General features: G+C 40.1%; 1 protein-coding gene across 1 annotated transcript in view; it reads right to left on the reverse strand.

The window, feature by feature from the left end:
- LOC139942245 (synaptotagmin-4-like) overlaps positions 1-12,674 on the reverse strand; it is a 56,725-nt gene extending 44,051 nt beyond the window's left edge. The window contains exon 1 of the mRNA XM_071939032.1: positions 12,263-12,674. Coding sequence (XP_071795133.1) covers positions 12,263-12,302 — 40 coding nt within the window. The 5' untranslated portion in view covers positions 12,303-12,674. The remainder of the gene's footprint in view (positions 1-12,262) is intronic.
- Between the last annotated feature and the right edge of the window lie 9,556 nt (positions 12,675-22,230).

The raw sequence follows: 22,230 nt of genomic DNA on the forward strand, positions 1-22,230 counted from the left end.
ATTTATCATTATTGTTGTTGTTACTCTTCACACCCTGCAAAGCTTCAAACACCATATTATACAAGCCAACTAGACTCCGGCCATTAGTTTACAGGGCCTTATCTTAAAATCACTGGCCTCAGAATGTAAGAGCCTTCGTGATATCCTCACCTTCTGAGTTCATTCTCACGGACTGTTTTAAAGAAGATCTTCAACACTAAAGCGATACCATCCTTGCATAGCCTGATTTCTTACAGTGCCCGAGTTCCAGACCAGCAAGTTTGTCCATATAAAGTATATTGGCATTGAGAAGACTTATTAACATCGACTTGAGGAATACTTCGTCTGATTTTGTCGCTAATCCTGTTGTATTATTGACAAGATGCACAGCTAATTTCATTTGGGGGAGAGATGCTTCTATAAGACATTTGAATTATTCAAATGTAGGCTTTTGGAATTCCTGTGTGCTCAGATCTATTTTCATATCAGCGCCAAGGAATCCAATTGAAATGTTTTCGTTAATGCGATTGGATTGAAGTCTATCAAATTTGAAACTGCTATTATACGGGAAGTCGAAATAATTTTATTGCGGTATATGATCAGAGTTTTTTATAACGATAATTTTTGTGTGAGTTAACACAAGAGGGACAACAAAGATGTGGGGGATGGGTGTGATGGTGTGTGCTAATTAGTCTTTTCTTTGTTCAAAGAAAACATTCATTTAACAATGCGGCCCACATTTCACTTGTATAAAATTACTGAAGTACTTGTTTTCAACGGAGGCGATGTGTAGTAGATATTGACCTATTCACCATTAGTGAAACTGCATAAAGATGTTATTTTGTTCCAGTTGTAAGAGGTTTAGAGGTCGGATTTCAGCGGCTAATGCAAGTCTTGATTTCCATTAGTCGTCCTTTCTTGACACAGTACCCCCGTGTTTCTTATTTACTCCCTAAACTGCTCTCTCTCCATTTGTCCACAAACCTCTTTCCTCTCGGAAGATTCAAACCGGGAGAGAGGATGATACCTCGGCTTGAAGACACGGACACACATAAGGTGACTCACTCTAATGGATTGGAAACATAGAAACCCCCATCGCTTTAGGGACCTTTCGGTACAACAATGCGCCCCCCCCCCCCGCCTCTCTCCCATCCCGGTTTATGGATCTAGGAGCAGGCAGGTAATGAAGCGCTCAGACATGTTTCATGTAAATCTCTTGGACGGCGTAATCAACAACTAGAGGTTATAGAAAGATAGATGACTGACTTGAGGCGGTGTGTGGTTCTCTCTATATGTGAGCACGTACAGTCGTCTGCGGCGGGGGTTTACAACAAAACTGCACGGTCGGCTGGTCCTGGGCTGATCCAAATAAATCAGATGCAATCAGTAAACACGGAAATATTTCAGCAGTTATTTTTTGCAAAGAAATATTTAAAAAAAATCTGACCCAGTAGTAAGTACATTTTGTTCGTTCTCTTTATATGCAAGCATGCAAAATGGGTACCCGAAAGGAATGACATTTCAGCTCTTCAGTAGCCGTTAACCTAAATAAGCCTAAATGTATTCCGTGTAAATACAAGTATAGGCCAAAACAAACCCACTCAGCACTCAGAACTGCTTCCATTATATATAGTGGTTCGAGGCCTTTCTTTAATGAAGTTTTATATATATTAGTAGCTATATTATGGGCAAATTTGAACGCACACCTGTACGTGTATGCGTAAAATGAACTGCCACTTGTAGCAGGCAGGTGTTTTGTCCAATTGCTTGAAATGCTTGACTGCATGGTCCGAACCACTTGGCTGCGTAAACAAATCTGAAACACTTAAAGAAACCTCGTTCTCAGTGGTGTACGACCTCGTCGCGACATTTTCCCCCAAGAATTTCTTGCTCGATCGTAAGTGACGAGAAGCATCGGTGAGGCTGCGCTTGGTTAAAGCAATCCAACTTGGCAGTAAAGATGGCGTTTATCGGTTTAATATAGAGCCCTTTCATCGCGCAATGCTTTTGGTACGCTGAAGTCACGTGCATGTTTCTACGCACCATAAGTAGTTCTCGCCCAATGATCTGCCTCATTTTGCTCAGTAGGGTGCTGTTTGAAAATGTGACGTCACATGAAAGGGTATATTAATGTTCAGTCGAAACGTTCAAGGAAAAAACATTACTTCAAAGACGCCCCAATCTGCCATGAATAACATGAATCGTTTGGAACAACAGTCGAGTAATTTAACGGAAATCTTTACTGCTACAGGAAAACGTTTCGATCCCTCACTATACGAAACATGAGCAGACTCCTACGTGTGTGTAAATCAGTGGCCGATCAATCTCGGCGGCAATTTGTCAAAACTGCCGACAAGATTCGGGTGAAAGAGAGAGCGAGGAAACTTTGCTTTCTGACAACCAAAGATTTCCCGACAATTAAACATTGGCAACAGTTTTAATATTTGACAAAACGCATCAGCGATCTTTAAAGCGAATTGCATGTGACCTATTTATATCAAACATTGATAAGTGGAGCGTCCAGTGTGTAAATAAAGGAGGGTCGGGAAGCGATGTCAGCAAAAGAAAATAAATTGTGAATGAGTTGATGGTTTTCACGATATGTTGCTATTGTATGGTGTCGTTTGGCCTAATGTGTTAAAGCAAATGCCACGATGGAATGAATTGCATTCTTGACACGCAGAACACAAAATGTAGGGTGTTCTAATTATGAATCACATACTGTTAACTCAAAGGGTGCATCTATTTTGTTAGACCAATTATCGACAACGCATGGGTGAAGTCTTTTTTTTCACCGAAGTACTAGTTTCTCCAAAAGAAAAATCAATGATGGCACTTAAGTGAGATACCAATTTAAACGAGCAAATAACCTCAGCTTCTAAAAAATAAAAAAAATAAATGAAAAACTGATGGACTTGTTTTAGGGCAACGAGGCACAACCCATAAATCCAAATATTTATTTTCATTTCTCAGCCGTTATAAAAAAAATAAAGCAGAGTTTCAGATCCCATAATGTCAAGGGCCACCGTTCCCTCTAATTATTTAAATTAAAAGTATTATCAAATTTGCACATTCCCCTTAATATGAAGATATAAAAGGTCAGCGGTGAAATTAAAATTAAAGTAAATAGGTTATTCTTTGATGTAATCATCAGAACCCCATTTGAAGTGTATGTGGCCGCCCGCCGCCTTCACAGTTTTTTTAATATCCGGTCCGAGATGATGAATTAATGAATGTTATTTCTTCATGTTCTTTAAGGCCTGAAGACCATTTTTCTTTGCAACTATTCTCCTTCAAGCAAGTAGAAATATATTGTTTTTTTCTAAATGATGAAATGCTCATAATCACAATGTTTAATTTTAATGACATTATGCATGCAAATTGTGTTAATAATCATAATTACCAACCAAATGATTTGGTTCCTAAACTTGAAACGTCTCTGATTGATTGGGTATTTCAACAAACCGTTTATACGATTCACATTTAAATCACAGCTTTGTATTACGAAGTTTGAATCTACCTTCGCCTTGACTCTATATTGTTTCCTCTGCAGATACCCTCTTCGACTTCCGTCAGCATGTATTTTAGGCCGTACAACCTCGTTCATAGTGGTGTACGATCTCGCATCGCCATTTTGTTTCTTTCCCAGAATGTCTTGATCGACAAGAGGTATCGATACGGCGCTGCCCATATAGTTGCGAGGCTGTTTGGATTTGTTATGAAATAGACGCCCGAAAAGTTGTCATAACAAAAATGTGCTGGTTGCATGTATCGTATCAACGGTTTAGTAAACCTGCAAATTGCACATACAATAGTCGTCGCGTATATTCATATTTGCCGATCGATTGTTTCCATGAATTGAACAGCACAACATAAAATGATCATTAGCTGAATAGGCTCTGAGGGTTGAAACAATACAGATCCATCATAAACCACTATTCCAATCGCATCATTTGAGGTTTTAACATTGCCCTTTTTGTAGTTGCGAGTCCTCCATGCCCTAACGAAGACTCCCACGCCCCACAACTTCTTCATTAGAGTCACCAGAATAACGAAGTACATGAGCAGCATATACGCTGCGTGCACGTCTTATTCCTCTAGTGATTGAAATAAGATTCGTTCAATTTAAGGGCTGCCGATACTGGACCAGAGGGTCCATGGAAACGACAGTCGTTTCAATTGCGTGCCCGCACTGCAGAGACATGTCTACTACACGGGATGGCATTAGCTTCAAGAATACTGTACCTTCTTATCTTACTTTCATTTTTCAATAAAAGAAATACGCTAAAGATATTCAATAACACAAACAATCTAGAAACATTTTGCTATTCAGTACATTCTTTGTATAAAAAAACGCCCTGCCTGAAACTGTTATGGAATTACATCAATATGCATATAAGTTTTAAAAAGTCTGATCGATGACTGAAGAATTGTAATGTCTTAAAGGCAGTGGACACTATTGGTAATTGTCAAAGACTAGCCTTCACAGTTGGTGTATCTCAACATATGCATAAAATAACAAACCTGTGAAAATTTGAGCTCATTCGGTCATCGAACTTGCGAGATAATAATGAAAGAAAAAAACCACCCTTGTCATGCGAAGTTGTGGGCGTTTAGATGGTTGATTTCGAGACCTCAAGTTCTAAACCCGAGGTCTCGAAATCAAATTCGTGGAAAATTACTTCTTTCTCGAAAACTATGGCACTTCAGAGGGAGCCGTTTCTCACAATGTTTTATACCATCAACCTCTCCCCATTACTCGTCACCAAAAAAAGGTTTTATGCTAATAAATATTTTGAGTAATTACCAATAGTGTCCACTGCCTTTAAGTATATTCTATTAACTCAACATTCAATATCCTGTTTTATATGAGTACAAGGTATCTGTTGGGTTGACTATGATACCTTGCGCGTTTTATTTCGTTTGCTTTTTACTGCAACAAATTAAGTGAGTATGCATGCCTACTAAGTTAAGCAGGGTTACTCTTAAAAACCCAAATAAATTATTTTTAACAGGGTGAACAACAAATAAATTGCTATAGGACGGGATTTGAACCTGCGCCTCTGGATTAACGTGCTCTACCAATTACTGAGCTGTCTAGCCCTAATATTGGTGGTATCCCAATTGTATGAAGTCATTACAACCTGAAACTGCCGTGTAACCAAATCTCATCTAAAATTAGTTTACACGGTACAACCATCTGTACTTACAAGTTTACACCGTCTTTAACCAATCTACGCAAAGGAAAAATACAATTCTTCTGATGTTTTTTTTTAAACACGGACGAAGTATATGTTGACGTCGCTACTTGGCTACAATAGTCTACATGGAGGTAAATCAATATACAATATGTGAACTACCATTGAGCAAGGCAGATGTACACGGACACCATTGGAATAGAGTTTCATCGTTAACTGCCTCAAGCACCAGTTGATAAAAGAACTGCCGAGAAGTAACTCATTTCTAGAAAGTTTCAGACAGATTTTCAAGATAACCCAGAATATATTTCACATCAAAGGAGTGCAGCCGTAAAGAAAACACATCTGGTTGGTACTATGGTGGATTAGAGCCGGGAGCTGTTAATACAATTCATTTTAGTATCATTAAATTTGGATCTTTAAAAGAAATATTATATAATTTTCAGAACGGAAATTAGAAGGAACGAAGAAACGAACCAATGATAAATGCAGGTTGTTTATTACAACTTTAACTTGTATAATCAATACCGCAATAGAACAATGGCATCAATTAAGCCCTATCGCACAATATAAGTGGCTGAATATAATCGCATAAGATCCAAAATACGGACTTTTGCGATATTTCCAGGGAAAGTGCAGTTGTCTTTTATTCACATTTTTTACATCAGGTAACTAGCACAAAGTTAAGACGAACTTCTTGCTGAACAAAAGTAACGAATGATATCCCCCAAAAAGCTAGAATTTCACGGCACGCTGTCACTGTGTGAAGTAACGTACTTCGTAAAAATTATTACATTGTTTCTTTTACATTCATCTGTCTTGTATATTACAACTCTAGCAATTCGGCGGGTCTTAACTTTCTTTTCACAATGAAACAAAAAGTAATTTCAACAAACCGTAATTTATCACCCTCTTGCTATGACAGAGGGAAATAGAACTCTAAATCTCCATATAGTTTCTTTATTTGCATTCCTCACAATGCCTGCCGATGAGTGTGTGTGGGGGGGGGGGGTCGAGCCGGTTGGCTCTCTCCAGCAGCACCTCGACAACTCAGTGTTGGGTTCAGTGAAACCAGAGACAACTGCTCTCTCACATTCACACCTTCATGTAACCTTAAAAGATAATGTCGAATAAATTGTCCTTCCTTCAAAGTGATGTGAAATATCACCCAAATCACGTTGCCATGGGAACACAGCTATATCAACTCCTATCGTGAGACCGTAAGGCGAAAGCGGCTGACATCAAAGGCCTACGTACATAATTAACAACAATTGTTTTACCATTACAAAAAGCACTGCATACTCATCATGACCAATGTACTGTAAAATGTATTACTTATCATTTCTCGTAGGCCTTATTACAAAAGCCCTTTTTCGACAAAGCTAAAACATTTAAGATTTTTTTTGTTAAACTAAGTTTAAATAAAAGCATCAGAGAGAAGTTTTCCCACAGCGTTGCAAGCCTTTGTACGGACGCCTTTCAATGTACTTTGAGTAAGTCGGTCGTGAGGGTATATATTCCGCCGCAAGCATGCACATCGCATTTTCCCGCGTTATTTCATTTTGACACCTTGTTCTGTCTGCCCCGTGAACCATGCGTACAGTCCAGTCGTGACTTGGTTTTAAGTATCACATGAGACACATGAGGCACTCGAGGGAAAAACACAAGTGAGAAATCGTAAAGTGACTATCTCAAGCTTGAATACTGATATCTGAAAGTGTCGTGCTACACTTTAACCTGGCAATACTGTTGGTGTCATAATTGTCAACACATTCAATACTGTGTTGAATAAACTAGGGCAGCGGCGTAACTATATATACATCGAGCGAGCGGTTATGGGCACTGCAGTCAAGCTATGGTGTTTCTGATCTGCAGAGTGTGGGTTCGAGTCCCGTTCGTGGCACTTCACTCTTGTGTCCTTGAGCAAGGTGTTTTATCCTCATTCCTTTGGATGGACATTCATGTCCCGTGGGATTAAAAGTGCTAAATTACATGTAACACGTATGTGGAGTTTCTGGTTCACATTATAGTAAGCACCCTTGTTGACAGGTTCCTTGGGGTTTGCGGGCTACATTGATTAAGTTCACTAATGAGGCATCATTCGTTTGTTTACCAGAAATAGATAACAATAATAATGCTTGTCATTGTTTTTAAAATGTATTTCGCTTAAGGGACGCCAGTGTTTGATAATCAGACACACGCCCACACAAAGCAGCATGTCATGTAAGTTAGCACACATTAGTTAGTAAGCTCATGCCCTTAGGACGGTGACAAAATGTCGAGCATGTTGAAGAAAATGTCGAATCAAATTCAACATAATGTCTAAGCTATCAAAAACAACACAGCAGCCAAGAAGACTAATCTGTGACCCAGGTTACGAAACAAAATACTGGCGTGCGTCTCCAGATTGATTTATTATTTGAAGCTCCGATGCGTGTTTATTTTGGACTCATTCCATCGGTTTACGTGTCTGATTAACCCAACAGATTTGACCAGTGACGGAATCGGATGTTGCGTGGTCTTTGACCAAGGTTAGCTTGTCGCAAAGCCTTCCAAACCCTCTACAAACACCGACACATTCTCCCCACGATCAATCCTAATTATAACCCCAACGCCTCTTCATTGATATAGATCATATGCGCATATTAAGCACCATGCTAGAATTGAGAATATTATTGAGGAATAAAAACACATTCCATAAGAAGGAGCTATTTACTTCCAGAGAGCGGCCGAAGCTTCTAGCAACGGCTGACACCTGCCGGTCACATCGACCGGGGGCACCATTGATCTACGGCCGGTGTTGGTGTTTGAAGAGTGCGGCGTTACGGAGTCGGGGATCCTCTCTTAAGTGATCCACAAACAACTTTAGTTTAAGCTTTAGTTTGTCACGTATTGCCAACTAAAATTCATAAAAAGCAACTTCAAATAATAAGTGAAATATTGGAAAGAGTGTCAAGTACACAATGCACCTGTTACTTAGCTAGTTTGTTTATTCTAGTTTATGCTACGTAACTTGGATTTTTGTTTGCTCACAAATTGCAACAAAAAAAGATCAACAATGTTGCGCCTGTCCATTATGTCTTTCTCGCACAGAAAAAGAAAAAGCTTCATGCAAAGTTCAATTTGGCCTCACCACGAATTTCAATTTTCAGCTCAAAAATATCGTTTGATTACATACATAACATTGCCCCGGATATTGCTATCACGAAATTCCGTGACACATTTAGGGCCATGCTCGTTTTACTCGAAGACGCTCTACAAGAACTCGCTCTAATTAAAATGTCTTGAGCGTTTACAATTACGTTCACGTGCCGTCAAATATAACAGGTCTTTTGTCTTGGGATCTTATATTTATGCACGTCTGTTTTTCATTACCATGCGTCCACGCTCTTTCAGGAACATGCACACGCATAATTTCCGGCTGTGTGAGAAAAAGGTGTCGACGAGTGAGATGCGCAAAATACACACCGATTGAAAACTCTCAGAAATGCTGTTGCTGTTTGGAAATGGATGGTAAATAAACTCCTGTGTTCGGCAAACACATTTCGTATTTTTGTATGGATGTTCGATTTGGAAGTAAACTTGCCTGTTTTGTTGGTTTTTCGTGTAAAATTAGAGACGGGGTGTTAAACTTTTCTTTTTAGGCCTACTGCTGGATGGAGGAGATGGGAAATGTTTCAAATAACAGATTAACATGACATCTTTAGTATACTTTTAATTGAAAGGGTTGTCTTATTATTAATACAATTTTGACTTTTATCTGAATGGCAGTTTAACAGATAAATCCATTTCCGGAGTTATCAATACTCAATGTTTTTATCAGAATCGTTTCCACATACCATTGCGTCACTGACTCCGTTGTCATTTTGTTCTCTTAATGTAAATTTCAACTGGAACCTGTTCAATTTTTATAATGATTCCAATACTCATTATATAGGCATTATATGGATCACTCGTTATGTTCATTTACGGGTAAAAGTCGTGTTGTACTTAATTGTTTGCTTATAAATCCCCATTTCGCATTTCTAGTTTACAGCAGCAAACAGCAGTTGATCCTGACAATTAGTTTGCAAGACAATTATTTTAAACCTGCTTCGGAATACGTTGTTATGATATTGTTGTCTCACCAAGCGAGGCATCGAAACGCTGTGGTTTGTTTGAGCAGTTGCCCGTGGAATTGAATTCACGTACTCACTCTTCCAAGCAACAGCATTTTATAAATCCAGAAATCAAACAGCCTCTTATCAAATTAAGCCACCCGCTATGTACAACGCGGGCATCCGATGATTCATTATTAAAACCTCGTCAGAAATACAGTATGAATGTAATGTTGTCAGAATTGGTTGGTGGAACGAAGCAAAGCAACAGCGCTAATATAGATTGGGCTGGTTTGGTATCAGATTAAAAAGCATGTCATAGTGGCTTATTGGTGATCATTATTGTATCGCAGTATAGTGACTAAATGTGTATTGTATTTCGACCATAATGAACTCGTCCATTGTTGGTTGATATTATATTTTTGAATCAAGAAATACATTACATATATTTGACGATGGTTTACTGTGGTTGCGAATTTATGGCTTCAGAAATTAAATTAAGGCTTTACTCATGAGGAAAATAATCTTTTAAGTCTCTCTAAGCATCTTACCACTTCCAGTAAACCTTGTTGAATCCACCAGAATACATCTTCAGAATAGACTGTAGGACAAGTCTCACGTGTATTCGAACATATGGGGCTGAATTTGTTTCCTTCACGCGTTAAAGGACCAAAGTAGTACCCCCCCGCCCCCCCCCCCCCCAAAAAAAAAAAACACTGTGCAATATACGCGCGAGACTAAACACGATCTAATACAATAGATGTTAAATTTACATCGGGATAAAGAATATTAATTTTTGGTTTTTACCCATACATCGATGTGTGTTAGCACTGTATACTCAGTACTTTCCCGAGTCCTGTGAAAAAATATCACAGGCATGTTACTCGGGTGGGATTCGAACTTACGACCCTTGCAATTCTAGAGCAGTGTCTTACCAACTAGACTACCGAGGTTGCCCGGTAGCTAGAGGCAGTTCGAATCCTATGTTTTGGCAGCGGGTACCGCAACGATATAATAGATGTTAAATTTGCATCGGGATAAAGAATATTTTTTTTAAAATTGGTTTTTACCCATACACCGATGTGTGTTAGCACTGTATACTCGGTACTTTCCCGAATCCTGTGAAAAAATAATACCCTATAGCGATAGCTGGTATACTAAAACTAAACCACATTTCTTTTACTTTCGGAGTGCAATGTTGAGTTCATCTAATGCAGGCCAATCCTGCTGTGGATTTTGTTAAAAAGGCAAAAGGTGTTTTGCTCTATACTCTTTTTTTTAATACAAATAAATACATAGGCATATTAATGCTTCATTTGTTATCTGCGAACAACAACACGTTCTATTTAGTATGATGTGATCGTATTCCAGTAAAAAGTCAAGTTGTTTTCAACTCACAGATTTTATTCTTTCTGGCAAGGACAAAAATAAATCCTCAGAAGAGCCTAAAGCCATTGCAGCCCGTCCACCAAAACGCACCCTGAGGAAACGTGTGCAGCGTGGACTATGAATGAGATATTCTTGGTTTCAGACCGTGGTAGGCAAACCCTTGGGACTCTGAAACCAAAGCCTACTCTAAATGGCAGAACAAATCCAAACCATTGTAAGATTTAAAACATGTAACTGAAGCCATGCATGGAACTGGGAAACTACGCACAACACTACATTAATTAGCATAATTTGGATGTATTTTTTTTTTTGCTCGGCTTCGTAATGTTGTATCGTGTAGCATTCCACGCCTTTGATGTCCATTTCTAAAATCATTTGTGATTGCAATTATAAATCATGATGGGTCTAGTCATTTCTATCCAGCTATGATTCCAGCGCACCATAAGCTATAGTTTAGAAACGCCAAACGATATTGTTGTTTTAGAGGAAGGGTTACCTTTAGTTAATACTCACAAATAGAATTATCGTAAAATCGTACTGGGTAAGAAGTGCAACAGCTTTTCAACATGAATAATGTTGATTAATTAGAGAAAGGGGTTGAAAATCATTCCAATATGAAAATGAAACGTTTCTCTGGTTGTGTATTAAAACTACGGATTATTCTTCAGGCGTATACATAACAGCTCCGAATTTCCGGCAATAACTCTACCACCAAATTCTACCACCTTTTAAAATAAAATTTTCACAGGTTAGTTTTATGTATATGCTATGTATATCCGTTTCCAAAAACCAAAGGTATACTGAAAAGGAAAAAAAACTTTCATTCGAACGGTTTAAAAAAGGATCACCCTAAACCAACCTTAAGTAATGTTTTGTTGTCTGTTGCTACTGATTAATAATATACTTGTAAAGCCACCAGTATACAATATTATAGCAGCACTCGTCTTTGTGTCTGAATTCCTAATTTGATACAAACAAATCTATTTAAATGTTTGTCTTTCTGATTGAGTTTAAATTTAAAATCATGTTCCTTCCTGGTAAGAGTACGTTCCCGTCTGATGAAGAAATAACTTTTGAATATTATCAAAGCATAAGGCCCTAATAATCTGCAAGCTATGATTGTTTGCCCACCGCACGTGTGCAGATTAATATCATAAATATTAATGAGCTCTTGAGAAGACATGTTTATTTAAAAGAAATCACCCACTCAGTCCCCCCTATATAAGCCGAGGTCATTATCTTTGACATACTTATCGTTATCCACACTATAACTACCCACCTGTTATGAATCCATCCACGGAATAAAACAAATATGATTTCTCATCAATGCCAACGATCATAATTCACTTGGACGCACGTTTTCTTTTCGTATTTTTATTACATGTTTTCTTTGTCAACCCAAAGTAAGTATTTCACTCCCCTGTTCGAAATAAATAAATTAATCACTTAATAAATAAGTAAGCAAATTCTGAGACGTTGCATAAGTAAACAATTCGGGGAACTCGTCATAATGAAGTGTCAAGGTTTTTACACCTGTCGCTTTTTATAGATTCCTATACGTGATTTTACGGGACGAGAATGATCAAAGTGTTTACTCACGGCCGACATTGGCTCCTCCGAAACCTGCCTTTTCACCCATACTGCAAGCTCAAACACACGCCCAAGAAGCTATCCTCGTGCACGCTCGATAACCACACAGCTGTCAGTACATCATCGCTATCTCAAAATCACTCCATAATTTTCTGTTGTGGACACTCGCCGTAAATGCCACAAAATTCCACTTTTGCCAACAGTTCAGCTTTTTATATTCCGGAGACTACACTACATCTGAGATAAATTCTTGTGAAAAACGGGGCTGAGATTTGAAGAAAAATTCTAGAGATGTAGCTCTGTGAGCATTAAATTCCTTGTGTTGTCTTCAAAGCGATTGCGTGATGTAAACGTTGATGCGGTACTGCGTTGCCGTTATCTCCGAGCGCCAAGCATCAACCAGTGAATGGCTCCTAATGCAATTTCGTGTAAGAGCAGCAGTACGTGTACTCCTTAGGGGAATGTCGCCCGCTCATAACAATCACGATAATATTGTGATGACGAGGACGCTTGGTGGCGCTCATTAACTTTTCTCACTATAATATGATTATTTTTTCTCTTTTATGGCACTTGCAGTTAGCTATAAATACCTTCATATTCGGTGTCCAGGTGATGTAAAATTAAGGGTTGCCTGATAGTAACATGATAAGAGGTAGACAGGATTTCTGCTTCTCACTCTGTTCTGATTCTTATAAGAAAATGAGACAGTAATCTAAAGTTTTGCAAATTGTGGCCCACGGTTTGTATGATGGGTCAGAAAACAGCCCACCCGCACTCAAAACTTAAAACACAAAACAAACTAAAACACAAAGACCCACTAAATTGCTGAAACGATATCTTGTTCTGACTGCACCTCGAATTCAACCGAAGGTGGAAGACCTATAATACCGTCGTCCACTTCGGTTATACAAATCCAGCCATTAGAGGAGTGACCGCTTACAGAGCATGACGCCCTCTGTTGTTTGGTCTGTACAGAGTGGCCAACTTGAAGGGGCAAACAATTACCCAAACTCAATCCTACAATATAAGCAGAGGTTTGTTTAAAACTACAAGAAAAGTTCATTGTTTCGAGTTTTTCTTACCGTAACAAAGTGTAGGCCGACGTATGCAGCAACAACCAAAGAATGATGTTTCCCCTGTGTTGAAGTCACTGCATAAAGGTAATATAAAATTACATGCACAATTTTACGATTACACAAAACCGTGGAAAAATACATTAACAATACATTAAAAACTACTTTTGCACGTCTATTTATTTTCTATGGAGTTGAACCTGTTTCTTAAAACTCATGTAAACAGGAAATACATTTTCATTCTAATGAATTGGCTCCACAGTTGAAACCATTTACTTTTGATAAAAAAGATTCTTGTAGGTCAGAACCAGAAGTTTTAAAAAAATGAGTCGTAGTCGTTACTAAAATGGTAAAGAATGTCTTACAATGTATAGCACTTACACCTTTCTTTAGATGTCAAGACTTTTACGAAAAACATGGAAACCTAGGCGAGAGAAAAAGGTGAACAATCGACTTCTCAAAAATAACATGCTAAAAAGTCGCATAATATGCGACCTAGGCCTATAGAGTAGTTCCATGTGTTAAACTCATCGTCCTTTTTTATGACTTCCGTACAGGAAATTAATCTCAAACAATATTATGACAACAGAAGAAGGCGTATAAATAAGCACACGCTGAAATTATTATTATCTGTTTCTAATTCTGGTATTTAAACCAAGGATGTTTTTATTTAAAGTGAACCTAATGACTGCAGCTTGCAAGCCTGAGTGAATTTGTAAACAAAGGTGCTTACAATGAACCAGATATACCTGGATCAATCCCTCAGCTGTAGTGTGCTGGGTTCCATTACGACCACTTCACCAATCATAGTACACAAGACCTACGGCTTAATGTCCCAACCGAAGGACAAAGCAATTGTACAATAATCTTGCTTAAAGTACACAAGTGCCACTACTTGGACTAGTATAGCCCACACCCCGTTGATCAGAAACACCAGAGCTTGAGTACCGCTTAACTCGCCAAGTTGAAATCCTGTGTACTTTTTATGCCCCCCCCCCCCCTTTTAATGCCAAAACCCAATGTTGATTTGTCTGTATAATTATAATTTTTTAACTGTACATTTTGTAAATTCAATGTTTTTTTGCCTCTGGCAACTAATTTAAATATTTTTAATAAACCATAAATAATAATAATAATAAACATAAATCAGCCACAAATTCTGATCGGAAAATTATCACAGTTCACAACGGAACATAGCAAGCAACCTTTAAAGGAACACGTTGCCTTGGATCGGACGAGTTGGTCTATAAAAAAGCGTTTGAAACCGTTTGTTATGAAATGTATATGGTTGAAAAGATGTTTTAAAAGTAGAATATAATGATCCACACAAGTATCACTCAAAATTGCACGGTTTTCATTTTACGTCGCGAATTAACACGGTCGGCCATTTATGGGAGTCAACTTTTTGACTCCCATAAATGGCCGACCGTGTTAGTCGACGAGGTAAAACGAAAACCACGCAATTTCGAGGCTTATTTGTGTAGATCATTGTATTCTACTTTTACAACATCTTTCTAACCATATCAATTTTATTACAAATGGTTACAAACGCTTTTCGAAGACCAACTCGACCGATCCAAGGCAACGTGTTCCTTTAAAGCATTACAGAACAGAAAATGATCACTTTCATAATCTTATAAATGTATTTGTTGATTTCGTTTTGTTCAAGTATCCCAGCTTGCCATAGCCCTTTGTAGAATAAGTGCATATACGGCCACACTGAGTCTACCAATTTTCTGTATAAAGAAATTGTTTTTAGATTATAACTGCAGTTCCTTTTCCCGAAATTGAATTAACTGTGTGCATACTTTGGAAATATAAAAAAACTTTTTCTGCCCTGTCCCCCCCCCCCCCCTTTTCAGGCGAACGGTGATTATGACATTAACTTATAATAAGTTCAATTGAGATATCAAAGTGTCCACCAGTCATTCATTACAATAATAATTATTTAAACTTACATTAAACCACAAAACAATCAACCCAGATGTGTCATGTAATTTATTACAAGCTGTTTTAAACCCATCGCCCTATACAAGATTCACCATCGCTGTTTTAAACCCATCGCCCTATACAAGAATCTCTCCACAGGTAATGACTATGGTGATCCATGGATAGATTATGTAAATTCATCCCCCTGGTAAGTCCTAATAATTGAACAGCTAATGTCGGAAATTGACTATTTAGATTAGACTCAATCATGTTTTGTCATGCTGGGTTTGCCCGTAGTTGTATCGAGCACCATGACCCACTGTCTGTTATAGAGCTATGACGACAGCACACGCCCTAAATAAAACAAACCTAACATCAGACAAAATGTTGCCCTCCCAAGGCACGCCCAATATTGGACTCCCGTGGCACGCCCAATATTGGCCTCCCATGGTACGCTCAATATTGACCCCCCAAGGCTCGCCCAATATTGGCCTCCTGAAGACACTCCTAGCTTCACAAATATTGCTTAACTGTTGTCTGCATGGCAAAACAATAAAAAGGGTACCAGTCACAATATGTAATGTTTTTGGGCTGGTACCTATTTCCAATAAGAACATTTTTGTTTTACTTGCTCAGCATCTCTGTGTTGGGCCCTCTACGAGATAAGGAACGGACGTCGGCCATTAATGCTTGTGAAAAATGAAGTGATGCTTTTCATCGATCTACCCATCAAGATTAATAATGACATGTACTGCAACATTGTTCAGAATTTTATCAAATATTGCACTGTTTTCATATAATGAACAAATGAAATACCTAATTTCTAATTTCTAAAGTGAATTATTCCGTCGATGGTAAGTCTTCGCAAGTGAAACGTTTACTGCATAATTCGAAGTCGGTCCATCCATGCCGCCAGACCATTTATTTTTGAAGGGGGGATTTTGACTGACCCCCTTATTGCCCCTTCCCTCCATCATGTCTAGCTCGTAACTTACTCCAGACAGAGGTTTTTTGAGATATCAGTCGCTTACGGTGACTCATTTTAATTCGTTTTAGTTTTAATCTCGATCATTAGAAGGGGCGAGCCCAGCACAACTGTTGGTAAGGGGGAATCTGTGACGGATCATGCTGATAGATTCATCGATGAAAGCTTACAAATAGGGAGGGTCCTAATTCTACTTAGAAGGAGATGATGTAGGCCCAATACAGACATAAATTAACCTCCCTTTTCGCCAGAAACCTCACTCAAGTTTCGGTCTTGATTTTAGAGTTTGGTTTGAAATACACCAACTGTGAAGACTAGTCTTTGACAATTACCAATAGTGTCCACTGCCTTTAATATAAAATAGGGCCAGACGCTTGACTTTTCCCCTCCAACGTAAGTACTAGTGCGCCCTCTCGTGACAAAGACAGAATCATAATATAAAACAAAATCAAATTCTGGAGGGGGAGAAACAAAAAATACATTCTGCATCGTATAGATATTCCCCCTAGAGCATATGCCCCCAAAGTATAGATGTTCCCCCTAGCATATGCCCCCAAAGTATAGATGTTCCCCCTAGCATATGCCCCCAAAGTATACATGTTCCCCCTAGCATATGCCCCCAAAGTATACATGTTCCCCCTATAGCATATGCCCCCAAAGTATACATGTTCCCCCTAGCATATGCCCCCAAAGTATAGACGTTCCCCCTAGCATATGCCCCCAAAGTATAGATGTTCCCCCTAGCATATGCCCCCAAAGTATAGATGTTTCCCCTAGCATATGCCCCCAAAGTATACATGTTCCCCTAGCATATGCCCCCAAAGTATAGATGTTTCCCCTAGCATATGCCCCAAAGTATAGATGTTCCCCCTAGCATATGCCCCCAAAGTATAGATGTTCCCCCTAGCATATGCCCCCAAAGTATAGACGTTCCCCCTAGCATATGCCCCCAAAGTATAGATGTTCCCCCTAGCATATGCCCCCAAAGTATAGATGTTCCCCCTAGCATATGCCCCCAAAGTATAGATGTTTCCCCTAGCATATGCCCCCAAAGTATAGATGTTTCCCCTAGCATATGCCCCCAAAGTATAGATGTTCCCCCTAGCATATGCCCCCAAAGTATAGATGTTCCCCCTAGCATATGCCCCCAAAGTATAGACGTTCCCCCTAGCATATGCCCCCAAAGTATAGATGTTCCCCCTAGCATATGCCCCCAAAGTATAGATGTTCCCCCTAGCATATGCCCCCAAAGTATAGATGTTCCCCCTAGCATATGCCCCCAAAGTATAGACGTTCCCCCTAGCATATGCCCCCAAAGTATAGATGTTCCCCCTAGCATATGCCCCCAAAGTATAGATGTTCCCCCTAGCATATGCCCCCAAAGTATAGATGTTTCCCCTAGCATATGCCCCCAAAGTATAGATGTTCCCCCTAGCATATTCCCCCAAAGTATAGATGTTCCCCTAGCATATTCCCCCAAAGTATAGATGTTTCCCCTAGCATATTCCCCCAAAGTATAGATGTTCCCCCTAGCATATGCCCCAAAGTATAGATGTTCCCCCTAGCATATGCCCCCAAAGTATAGATGTTCCCCCTAGCATATGCCCCCAAAGTATAGATGTTCCCCCTAGCATATTCCCCCAAAGTATAGATGTTCCCCTAGCATATTCCCCCAAAGTATAGATGTTTCCCCTAGCATATGCCCCAAAGTATAGATGTTCCCCCTAGCATATTCCCCCAAAGTATAGATGTTCCCCTAGCATATTCCCCCAACGTATAGATGTTCCCCCTAGCATATGCCCCAAAGTATAGATGTTCCCCCTAGCATATTCCCCCAAAGTATAGATGTTCCCCTAGCATATTCCCCCAAAGTATAGATGTTTCCCCTAGCATATTCCCCCAAAGTATAGATGTTCCCCCTAGCATATGCCCCAAAGTATAGATGTTCCCCCTAGCATATGCCCCCAAAGTATAGATGTTCCCCCTAGCATATGCCCCCAAAGTATAGATGTTCCCCCTAGCATATGCCCCCAAAGTATAGATGTTCCCCTAGCATATGCCCCCAAAGTATACATGTTTCCCCTAGCATATGCCCCCAAAGTATACATGTTCCCCCTAGCATATGCCCCCAAAGTATAGATGTTCCCCCTAGCATATGCCCCCAAAGTATACATGTTCCCCTAGCATATGCCCCAAAGTATAGATGTTCCCCCTAGCATATTCCCCCAAAGTATAGATGTTCCCCCTAGCATATGCCCCAAAGTATAGATGTTCCCCCTAGCATATGCCCCCAAAGTATAGATGTTCCCCCTAGCATATGCCCCCAAAGTATAGATGTTCCCCCTAGCATATGCCCCCAAAGTATAGATGTTCCCCTAGCATATGCCCCCAAAGTATACATGTTTCCCCTAGCATATGCCCCCAAAGTATACATGTTCCCCCTAGCATATGCCCCCAAAGTATAGATGTTCCCCCTAGCATATGCCCCCAAAGTATACATGTTCCCCTAGCATATGCCCCAAAGTATAGATGTTCCCCCTAGCATATGCCCCCAAAGTATACATGTTCCCCCTAGCATATGCCCCCAAAGTATAGATGTTCCCCCTAGCATATGCCCCCAAAGTATACATGTTCCCCCTAGCATATGCCCCCAAAGTATAGATGTTCCCCCTAGCATATGCCCCCAAAGTATAGATGTTCCCCCTAGCATATTCCCCCAAAGTATAGATGTTCCCCTAGCATATTCCCCCAAAGTATAGATGTTTCCCCTAGCATATTCCCCCAAAGTATAGATGTTCCCCCTAGCATATGCCCCCAAAGTATAGATGTTCCCCCTAGCATATTCCCCCAAAGTATAGATGTTCCCCCTAGCATATGCCCCCAAAGTATACATGTTCCCCTAGCATATGCCCCAAAGTATAGATGTTCCCCCTAGCATATGCCCCCAAAGTATACATGTTCCCCCTAGCATATGCCCCCAAAGTATACATGTTCCCCCTAGCATATTCCCCCAAAGTATAGATGTTCCCCCTAGCATATGCCCCCAAAGTATAGATGTTCCCCCAGCATATGCCCCCAAAGTATAGACGTTCCCCCTAGCATATGCCCCCAAAGTATAGACGTTCCCCCTAGCATATGCCCCCAAGTATAGATGTTCCCCCTAGCATATGCCCCCAAAGTATAGACGTTCCCCCTAGCATATGCCCCCAAAGTATAGATGTTCCCCCTAGCATATGCCCCCAAAGTATAGATGTTTCCCCTAGCATATGCCCCCAAAGTATACATGTTCCCCCTAGCATATGCCCCCAAAGTATAGATGTTCCCCCTAGCATATGCCCCCAAAGTATAGATGTTCCCCCTAGCATATGCCCCCAAAGTATAGATGTTTCCCCTAGCATATGCCCCCAAAGTATAGACGTTCCCCCTAGCATATGCCCCCAAAGTATAGATGTTCCCCCTAGCATATGCCCCCAAAGTATAGATGTTTCCCCTAGCATATGCCCCCAAAGTATAGATGTTCCCCCTAGCATATGCCCCCAAAGTATAGATGTTTCCCCTAGCATATGCCCCCAAAGTATAGACGTTCCCCCTAGCATATGCCCCCAAAGTATAGATGTTCCCCCTAGCATATGCCCCCAAAGTATAGATGTTCCCCCAGAGCATATGCCCCCAAGTATAGATGTTCCCCCTAGCATATGCCCCCAAAGTATAGATGTTCCCCCTAGCATATGCCCCCAAAGTATAGATGTTCCCCCTAGCATATGCCCCCAAAGTATAGATGTTTCCCCTAGCATATGCCCCCAAAGTATAGACGTTCCCCCTAGCATATGCCCCCAAAGTATAGATGTTTCCCCTAGCATATGCCCCCAAAGTATACATGTTCCCCCTAGCATATGCCCCCAAAGTATACATGTTCCCCCTAGCATATGCCCCCAAAGTATAGATGTTCCCCCTAGCATATGCCCCCAAAGTATAGATGTTCCCCCTAGCATATGCCCCCAAAGTATAGATGTTTCCCCTAGCATATGCCCCCAAAGTATACATGTTCCCCCTAGCATATGCCCCCAAAGTATACATGTTCCCCCTAGCATATGCCCCCAAAGTATAGATGTTCCCCCTAGCATATGCCCCCAAAGTATAGATGTTCCCCCTAGCATATGCCCCCAAAGTATAGATGTTCCCCCTAGCATATGCCCCCAAAGTATACATGTTCCCCCTAGCATATGCCCCAAATTCTCAAAACTCTAGCTACAATTACATTGTGCTTAAGGTGGTACAGTCGGCGTTTTAGTGGTATCTTATCTCGCCTTTTAGAGCCCCGGTTCGAATTCTGCCGGGGGCACTAGTGGATTGGGTTTTCAGTCCCTCTGACCATGGAGCTATAGCTCCATGCTCTGACTGCGTGGGTTTTCGTTCTCCCTTAGCTCCATGCTCTGACTGCGTGGGTTTTCGTTCTCCCTTAGCTCCATGCTCTGACTGCGTGGGTTTTCGTTCTCCCTGAATTTTGTCTAGATAAAGTAAACCCTGGAATAGTTCTCTAGGGTTTCCTCCCACATTCCAAACTGAAAATTCCTTCTATTTCCTCTCCCCATTGGGTTCTTGGATTTTTATTAAGTTCGCTTTTCTATGAGTCATGCTTCACAGCCAATACAAATACATTAAATGATATGAAAAGATGTAAAAAGGTTGTTTCCCTCCATATCTATTTTGCAACGAAGCAATAATTACCTCATACAAGCCAAAACACACAACCAACACTCCTCGTGGTTTATGTTCCAAAAACAGCTTGAGTGTCAAAATCAAAACACTTCGGACGTGGGAAACGAAACGAAGGTCCGAACACGCCACGAAACTCAGCAATAGTCATCAAAGCAGGAGAGTCGTGAGAAAGGACACACATCCATCTTCAATAACAGTTAAAACGGCAACACAAGGAAACCAAAATATTAAATTACCGACCACTAACTTTGCACATAACATGGCCTAAATATGTCACACTGGTTAGGATTCAAAATTAGCATAAATCATTGAGGGTTTAAATGAAAGGAAATCATCCGGAATACCGTTATTATCTCAGCTAGAGTTTGATGTTCGAGGATGTTTGAGGTAGATTTCCGGTAGACAGGGTCGCAATGAACAGGGGCACTCGATCATTCTTCTTGCACTTATACTGGATGGTAAAATAACTTTTAATGGCCGTACATTGACCTATGGATGATTCCACAGCGGCCAAACTAAAAACTTTAGAAACAGCTACCAAGAAAGAGTTCGAGTCACAGAGAATCGCAATTTTTTTCTCATGATTCTTAATTTTGTGAATTGAAATTTTAACCAGAAACTATAATGTTTTTATGACTTTACATTTATATTCGACGCAACAGTGTCAAATTGGTTTAAATATAGTTAGCATTCATAATACTAGGACTTTTATTAAGTGCCAACATTTTCCAAAACTTTTCGCTGGAACTTTAACATGTTTTGGTTAGTGTTGAGGCATCTAATATACCTGATCAGGGTGTACCTTCAACTTTTTTTCAGTGACATAGCAAGCAGGACCACTAATCTTGTCATTTCACTAGTCGTGCCCCCCCCCCCCCCCCCCCACCGTTTTCACTATATTCCCTTGAATTCATGTTATGCTAACACTGAACTATCCAGCCAGCCAACTTGGAAAGACTTTAGAATGTCCTCAGGTGTTTACAAGCGTTTGGCCAGCGGACCAGTGCTAAGGTAGAACAATTTTGATACACAGAATATAGAGACCCAACTCCAAACTACTGGCAACATCAGCACGTCACGCATCATCGTCTAAATCTACTTTTTTCAGACTTCATTATTATCTCAGTTTAATATGCCTACACGATTTCTGGGCCATACCAATTGAAAATACATGCACTCGACCCAGTAATCCTAAATAATTCAGCGCCACTTATCCCAAATGAATAATGGGCGTAGTCCAGTAACACTTCTCCCTTACTGTTTAGCAACGT

This window comes from Asterias amurensis, chromosome 9, assembly GCF_032118995.1.
Source record: "Asterias amurensis chromosome 9, ASM3211899v1".
NCBI classification, from domain to species: Eukaryota; Metazoa; Echinodermata; class Asteroidea; order Forcipulatida; family Asteriidae; genus Asterias; species Asterias amurensis.